The following is an 8,863-nucleotide window of genomic DNA, read 5'->3' on the forward strand; positions in this document are numbered from 1 at the left end:
CATACACTACAATCTTTTTCTTAATCATCTCCCTACTGTATTATAATTTGGGCTTTGATGGCTTGTCTTAACAAAGAAGATCCTCATTGTGTTTTTTTTGCCTTGTGCACCATCTTGTTTTGTTTCATCAGGCATGCAGTTAAGATTTATTTTGAAGTTTGGATTGCATTTGCTTTTCCAAATGGTCCGATGCAGTACAATTGAAAAGGCCTTGGAAGCCTGGTTTGAGTCTTTCATAATCCACAAAGGAATGTATATCAAGCTTGCCAATCAAATTTATCCATCATGGTCCAAGGTGTGGGAAACGACTCAGCTGCTAAATTTCTTCATCATAATTTGGGTAGCATCACTACAAGTCAGGAATGCCAGCACATTCCAAGATATTTGACATGGCAGAGCCAAGTCATGTCACAGGTCATATCAATCTGCAGAAATCCTGGTTTTGCTGAGTTGTCTGGAAGCCAATCTTCAGTTTCTCTTCCTAGCCACTCTCCTAGACTATGACTTGGAGTGGTGGGAGCCGACAACCATGGGAAATGCCTCCCTCCATCCTCTCCTATTCAACCCTGCTGTAGAGACTAACTTGTTTAGGATGTGTTATGACGTGATTGTGTATCATGACACAAAATTACAGGTGGTCTTATAATGTGATCCTGGCAAGTATCTAGAAATGACAAAATAACCACACCTCTGCTCCATATTGTGGACATAAGGACATCCTTACTGCTACATTCTGGACAAGCTCAAAAGCAAATTCTAAAAGCAGAGACTTGTTCTCAAATGATTTGCCAAGGAAGAAGTGTGAAAAAGGCTGCTCAAACACCCATGTGAAGTAACGGGCCAAACAATTCCTTTGTATCTCACACAACACTTTTAGCATGCAAATCTCTGCATTATATTACAGTTTACAACAGTTCACTTTTTTAAAAAGCAAAAGGTTTTTTTGTTTTTGTTTTTCGAGCCGGGGTCAGAAACGAGCAAGCTCATTCTGAGACTCGAACAGAAAAAGCAAAAGGTATGGTGTTGTAACCTAACATTGTGATACACTATCGTTATGCCAATAACTACTCTGGCTGTATGAAAAATAAGGGGAAAAAACCGACTTCACAGGATTACATTAGTGTACACAAGTTCTAAACTTCTGATTGATCACTACAAGGAAGAATAACACCATGCTTCTCACAAAGAACCTGCTCTTCAACACCATTAATAACCTTTCCATAGCTGTAACGCAGAGGCATGCCATCCCAAAGCCGATGGAAGACTGTTATGCAGTCCCCCCGATTCTTCCTATGCTGTTTCTTTGCACTTAAAGCCGAGCTACTGAGGTCAGCGGCAGAGTTGCGAGTGTCGCCCCAGTCTCGTGGCTTGCCATTTACAAGCAGAGGACCTTGGTTTGTATGATTTGCCACTACAAAGTTCATGGCAATGTCTTCACAATTCATGTTGGCATCTACATAGTCTTTAACACCAGGAGGCATGGCACAAGTATACTGATACAAATAATCTGTGGCTAGTATCATCAACTTTGTGAGCATTATAGAGTACCTGTCAGGATGTATGGTGTAGATCCATGACATGGAGTGCAGTTGATACTCATGTGACCGAGGGAAGAAACCGATGATGCGTCTGTCATTCTGCTTCCACATCTGGAAAGCAAACTTAAGATCGTCCAAGTCGACGGTTATGTCATCATCACAAATCAAAACAGCTCTAGTTCTCAAGTAGAGCCGGGGGAGAAATCTGTCGTTGAGACTCGTGGTATCCTGCCTCACCAAAAAGACCGGCGCCCCGAGGCTGATGAGGTCAGTTTGATTAAGAAGAGACCATGGGGTGGATGTATTCCCCCATAGGATGTAGATGGAATGCACCATGGGCGAGACAGAGTATGACCGCGCAATTTTCTTGAGAAGGGGAAGGCGAGCTTCCGCAAAGCCGCTGATGAGGATGGAGATCTGATCTGATCTGAGCTTCCAAGATGGGGCATAAAGCCCTCTGTTGCAGATGCTAGAATCATATGATGAGCATCCGATGGAGATCAGGAAACATGCAGCCATCCATGAGCGCTGCCATGGTGCAGGGTTTTTGTAGATTGCCATAGATGGCCAGATTTGGGTCATGGGCAGAGAAGCACCATGCTTTTCTTTCAGAAATCCTTGCAAAAAATCCTTAACAAGAAGAAAAATGCTAACCTTAATCTGACTATCGATGGCACCGTGCTGGCCTTGCTCTGGTAATCTCCATTCAAAACCCTGCAGCAAGCAGAATACGTGTGTGATGTAATTTCAAATCAGGCCCGCTACACACTGGCCTAAAGCATGGGCATGCAAAAATACACACGTGCACCCAAGGATGGGCACCCATGTTACACACCGTCGTTTCACAAAAAAAAAAACAAACAACTGAAAAGGGGAAATTTTGATTGGTTGGGAAATGGGGTGCCCATCTTTGGGCAGTGGGTGCCCACGATTTAGAAAAGTTGGGCAGAGCTGACTAGGATTGAAGTCCAGCATTTAACTTGGCAATGGGTAAGGGGGGAGTGCCCCGCCAAGCCTTTTTTTGAAACCTTGTTGGCTACATCAAAAAATTCTTGGCGCGGGCACCTTCCAGTGTGTACCGGGCCTCAAACTGATCGTGTCACAGGTCATGAATGTTCCTTTCACATTAGGGTCCCCCGTCAACTTCTCACACAGGCATAAAAAGCTAGTCCGAAAGTCTGCATCAACCATCCTTGTAATTCATATTTGATGTTTTTAAAGACATATTGTCCCCCCTATAGAAACGGTAATATACTTATAGTAGTTGGGTTCTTTGGTCAAGGCAACCATGGTTCACAAATTCTCTAGGCTAGGCTACAAAGTGGGCTCTCCAAATAAAGGAGGCTACAAAATTTAGTTGTGTTATTGTGTATTTGAGTGGTTAGGGGGCTATACAAAATTTAGCTGTGTTATTGTGTATCTGAGTGGTTAGGGGGTAGAAGTCCCAATGCAGAGGACCTATTCACTGTAGTTTGAAGAAAAACATGTTGAATAATAAAGTGATGGGATAAATGAAGTGGTGAAAACCTCTCTTTCTTAAAAAAAAGTTACATATGCTAAGGGTAGGGTCACAAACATCCATTGTTGCCATAGGCTAGCATGGAACCTAGTGAAGCAACCATCCATCCACCTTCCTTTTTTTTGGGGGGGGGGACAATAATTATATATTTATATTCACTTGGCAAAAACAACCATTTACAAAATAAGTCTTTATATAGCATTACCACATCACTTCTATTCCCAATGGATACTTTTCTGCATCCATCCACCTTCCTTATTCACAAGCATGCCATATCCAATTTCTACACAAATAAAGACATTAATGTAAAGGTAAAGTGAATGTGCATGAAGGAGAGGTGGTGAGTCAATTACCACATCACTTCTATTGCCAATGGATGCTTTTCTGCATCCATCCATTAATGTAAAGGTAAAGTGAATGTGCATGAAGGAGAGGTGGTGAGTCAATTACCACACACTTCTATTCCCAATGGATGCTTTTCTGCATCCATCCACCTTCCTTATTCACAACCATGCCATATCCAATTTCTACACAAATAAAGACATTAATGTAAAGGTAAAGTGAATGTGCATGAAGGAGAGGTGGTGAGTCAATTCCTACTATGGTTGCTATTAAAACAAGCCGAATGACTTATGCTCCTAACGACATCCGTGAACTAGAAAGGATGAGCATCCCCTTTGTGAATATTGTATGAGTTTCATTTCACCAATGCCACAACCCCCCCTTCCCCCCTCATCATGTTCTCACAAGCATCACACTTTTGTGAGCCGAGAAGGTGCAGTTTGAGCATTGCCTACCATAGAGAGTTATGGGACTCACTCGAGCTCGGGAGTGGTCGGGGTGAGCTCTTGCATGAGAGTGTCTTCCTTCTTGTATAAAACCCTAGTAATGGATGCAAGTTGTGGAGTAACTTGTGTATACATCTTCCTTCTTGTATAAAACCCTAGTAATGGATGCAAGTTGTGGAGTGACTTGTGTATATATATTGTCTATTTGTCAAACGTGATGGCGTATCTCAAGTTGAGGTTGAATCAAACTATTTAAAGTGAAGAATCCTCGAGTATATTGCTTAAAGTGCTGCACTTCCAAATAATTTAAGATTTTGAGAAATTTGTTTTTCTTTTTGGAAATTTTTAGTGCTATCCACCATTGTGGAACCTTAAGTGCAATGCAAATTTTGGGAAATTTTAGTGCTATCCACCATTGTGGAACCTTAAGTGCAATGCAAATTCAGGGAATTTTTAGTGCTACCTCCACTGTGGAACCTTAAGTGTAATGCAATTTAAATATTAAAAGTAATTTAGAGTCTCACAAGTATTATCAAAGTCGATATACTACTTTCTAGGAACTCAAGAGGGAACACTAATCTAGATAAGATGGAGGGAATTAACATCAAGAATATCCTTAACTGTATGGATGAACAAAATGCTTAATGGACCAAAATGAGAGACTTAGGCACAATTTAGGTCCAATCAAGATAACTGCCTTCGGGACCGCCATTAAGAGAAGAGGTACCCAAGCTTTAGAGAACATCTAGGAAGGAAAGTAAATCTAGAAAAAGGGAAGCTTTGAGAGAAATACATTTGTCAAGACATGAGGGGGGAAACCTTAACTTTGAAAGTGAACCTCAAGGTGTTGATCTCATTGAACTTATACTAAGAAATTAAGCTATTCAAACTAGTGCTAGGCACACTTCATCCTTGGTAAGCAGAAGAATTCGAGAAAGGGAAGATCTGGCTAATGCAGCACTTAGGCAAGTTTTCAAGAGAGCCAACATTTTGGGATTTGATGGGGCTGGGAATATAGGAGAAGAAACTAAAGCCCATATAGAAGAGCTATGTGACTATGTTTTTGATGAAGTAGGCAAAGCTAAGGTTTCCATATTGAACTCAAGGGGTCTACCAAGTTTTAGTGAAAAAGGGTGATGGTGGCTAGTAGTAGGCTAGTAGAAATGTAAGAGCATGCCTAGTTACCTAGACGGAATTTAAGGATTATGTTGAAAATAGGTATTTCCCTCCTGAATTAAAAATGTAAAAAAAAAGGTTATTTTTTCAAATTGAAACAAGAAGGTAAAACTGTGGAAGAATATAGGGACCAATTTCTAGAACTATAAAAGTATGCACCCAGGTTTGATGACCAAGCTCTTACTAGCAAATTTGTGGTGAGGAAATCATGTTTCATGTAAAAGGGAGCATCATACTTACCATCATACTTACTGAAGTTCGGTTGAGCTCGTATGATGGTGGTGGAGGAACTTGCGCCTTGGTTCGTCAGTGTAAGGAGAAGAGACAAAACATTCGCCTGCATATCGGCTATTAACTACTGATTTTGGAGTTGCATATGTCAACCTCCCCTCCCTCCCTCATCATGTTCTCACAAGCATCCCACTTTTGTGAGCCGAGAAGGTGCAGTTTGAGCATTACTTACCATAGAGAGTGTCAATCATTATGGGACTCACTTGAGCTTGGGGGTGGTTGGGGTGAGCTCTTGCGTGAGAATGTCTTCCTTCTTGTATAAAACCCTAGTAATGGATGCAAGTTGTGGAGTAACTTGTGTATATATGTGATGTTGTATCTCAAGTTGAGGTTGAATCAAATTATTTAAAGTAAAGAATGCTCAAGTATATTGCTTAAAGTGTTGCACTTCCAAATAATATAAGATTTTGAGAAAATTATTTTTCTTTCTGGAAATTTTTAGTACTATCCACTTTTGTGGAACCTTAAGTGCAATGCAAATTTTAAGAATTTTTAGTGCTGTCCACCATTGTGGAACCTTAAGTGCGGTGCAAATTTTGGGAATTTTTAGTGCTATCCTTCACCGTGGAACCTTAAGTGTAATGCAATTTAAATATTAAAAGTAATTTGGAGTCTCAAAAGTATTATCAGAGTCAATATACTACTTTCTAGGAACTCAAGAGGGAACACTAATCCAGATAAGATGGAGGGAATTAACATCAAGAATATCCTTAACCGTATGGATGAACAAAATGTTTAATGGACCAAAATGAGAGACTTAGGCACAATTTAGATCCAATCAAGATAACTGCCTCCGGGACCACCATTAAGAGAAGAGGTGCCCAAGCTTTAGAGAACATCTAGGAAGGAAAGTGAATCTAGAAAAAGGAAAGATTTGAGAGTAATACATTTGCCAAGACATAAGGGGGAAAACCTTAAGGGTAATACTATGGAAGAATATAGGGACCAATTTCTAAAACTACAAAAGTATGCACCCGAGTTTGATGCTCTTAGTGTCAAATTTGTGGATGAGGAAATCATGTTCCATGTAAAAGAGAGCATGACATGAGAAAAGTTGGAAACTTTGAAAAGATGCAAGAGTATCAAAAGAAGAAGAAAAACAAGAAATCTTTTGGGGGGAGCAACAAGAATCAAAATTGGATGTAGACCTCTTGTATACTCAATAATGTGAGAGTGCCAAATTAGACAATATAGAGAAACTAACTATATACAAAATGAAAAAATAGTTTAAACATGAAGCCTTCACACTTATTCCAGTCAAATTATACCTTTCTCTATAACTAGGTATTACCTTTCAATTAGTACAAATATATATCATGCTTGATATACACATTTATCGGCATATAAGCATTGTAGGCTACTATAAAAATTTATTCTGACTAATAATAATCAATGCTTCCATCAAAAATAACATAAGGATCAACAATAATAACTAACACTAACACATGTAAGAGAGTACAGAGGAGTGGAAAGGAAGTCCATAAGTATTATATTAGGACCTTTCATCTAGGTGTATCATCCATATCCACACTGGTTGACCTTGACATCTCATCACTCCCCTTCAAGGTCAACTCCATACCTCACACTCCAAGTAAGATTCTAAACCTACAAAGATTCTTTGTACCCAATTCCTTTATGAAGATGTTAGGAGATAAGGACCCTTCAAATATTAAAGTGCACAAAAACATAAGAGTAGAGACAATAACACAAGATTGGGTCTGATTTGCCTCTACACCATAGTGAGTCCATGCTTCGTATTTCGATTATACTCAAAATAACTTTTTGGGGCTCAAAATAAATCTCAAGAAAAAATAGCCTGCTTTGCTTAACCTGCAAGCCCTTCTTCAAAAATTGGCACCAAGTATTATTTACAACCCTTGTACCAAAAATCAAATGTCTATAAGAGAGCTTTCACATGTCCAATGTAAATAATTATCTACTACCATAGAATAATATGAACACTACCTAAAATGGAATAAAAAAGAGGCCCCCCACATGATTAAATAATAATCCATTGATGCCCAAAGTCAAGCGTCTCAAAATTTGCATGACCCCATCGGCTTGCCTCTATTATCCAACCCAAGGATCTGCACTTACATCAACTACACCAGTCAAATAATTAAATGATTAAATTACCAACCCAAATATCCACATAAAATCTAAATAATTGAAATGATGCAACCAATAGTATCACGCATATGCATAGTTATCCATGTACATTCAAAGTAGGCTACAACCACTCGGATTTCGAAAGGCGTCCCAATCTAAACTCGTATAGGAGAGTTTAGAATTGGTGAGAATCTTAAACGGTTCGTAGAATCTTTGAGCCAATTCAACTGTAGGGTTTTTCTCTACACTCTTCAGTCTTCTTTTTTCTATCCTTAGCCACACATAATATCCTTCTTGAAAAGTCATAAGCTTACGTTTCTTATTAGCATGGGCCATGTATTGGGCTGACGGTACTTCACTTTGGTGGAATGTTCTTTGCAATAGCCCTGACAAGCCTACTACTTGTTGGGATGAGTTCCAATGTAAGGTAAAAGTAAGCTTTTTATGACCACAATTTGCACTCAAAGCTTGGCATGCATAGGAAACTTTGTCTATGTTCAAAAGAGTGACTATACCCACAGTACATTGAGAAATTTTGGCAAACTCTCCTCCAACTTTGCATGCTTTAAGTGGTGGTTGGAGATTGACATGGGACCTCAAATACTTTTTGAAGAATAATTTAAAACTCACATAAACATCAAGAGCTAAACCATAGAATTGAATTCAAATTAACAAGATTGAGCATAAATTAAAATAAAAACAAGAGATAGAATAGACATCACCTTCAACACAGTATTGGGTGCAATTCCCCCCCCCAAGAAGTATCGACATTCTTCCACTTCGTAGGTATTTATGTCTTTATTGATAAAAATAGCCCGCATGCCAAAAATAGTTGCACGCTTATGCATGGGCTTACCCTTTACAAAAAATAAGAGTTTCTTTTACCAAAAGCTTAGATAAATTCTTCCTATCTAAACTACTAAAGGAAAAATACATAAAGAACCCTAAGGGCTAATTCACATGCAACAAAATTAATATGTCCATGCCCAAGTATAATAAAAGTGGGAAGCCAACAATAATACAGAGAATATCTCATAATACCAAAAATGAGAACCTTCCCGATAATTGTACGCCAAATCACTGCCAGCATGTCCTAGTCATACCGGCTTATGAACACAAGTCAATCTCACCAACCTACAGGTTGTCCATTCAAACACATTACACATTAGCAACACCTACTAAAATTGCACAACAACACATAAGTATGAAATCTAACCTAAATTCATATGTCCTACACATGGAATATTTAGAATCACCCAAGTGCCATGCTACGAACATGGTGGTAATTAGGCATCCCCAATAAACCACAGAGAGACAGATGGACAAATCATAACATCCCTCCTACCTGGGATAGCAACTGTCCTTAGTTGTGTAAGCGTCTAAAACCAAAATCCTTGTTATCTTCTAAATCTCTATATTGTTCCTCTCCTTCACTTTGCTTC

General features: G+C 39.1%; 1 protein-coding gene across 1 annotated transcript; it reads right to left on the bottom strand.

Annotated features, from left to right (window-relative positions):
• Positions 1-832: 832 nt before the first annotated feature.
• Positions 833-3,397, bottom strand: LOC147615519 (Nucleotide-diphospho-sugar transferases superfamily protein). Its single transcript, XM_086778941.1, has 2 exons — positions 3,263-3,397; positions 833-2,252 (listed from the first exon to the last, which is right to left on the bottom strand). Exon 2 carries the CDS (start codon positions 2,118-2,120, stop codon positions 1,134-1,136), a length of 987 nt encoding a protein of 328 aa, XP_086635067.1. The 5' UTR covers positions 2,121-2,252; positions 3,263-3,397; the 3' UTR covers positions 833-1,133.
• Positions 3,398-8,863: the final 5,466 nt, after the last annotated feature.

The sequence above is a fragment of the Cibotium barometz genome, chromosome 40, assembly GCF_041138505.1.
Source record: "Cibotium barometz isolate CiBa-2024 chromosome 40, ASM4113850v1, whole genome shotgun sequence".
NCBI lineage: Eukaryota > Viridiplantae > Streptophyta > Polypodiopsida > Cyatheales > Cibotiaceae > Cibotium > Cibotium barometz.

Bases quoted from the DNA above. Each gene is read 5' to 3' on its own strand.
- LOC147615519 (XM_086778941.1), bottom strand. From the start codon at position 2,120: ATGACCCAAATCTGGCCATCTATGGCAATCTACAAAAACCCTGCACCA.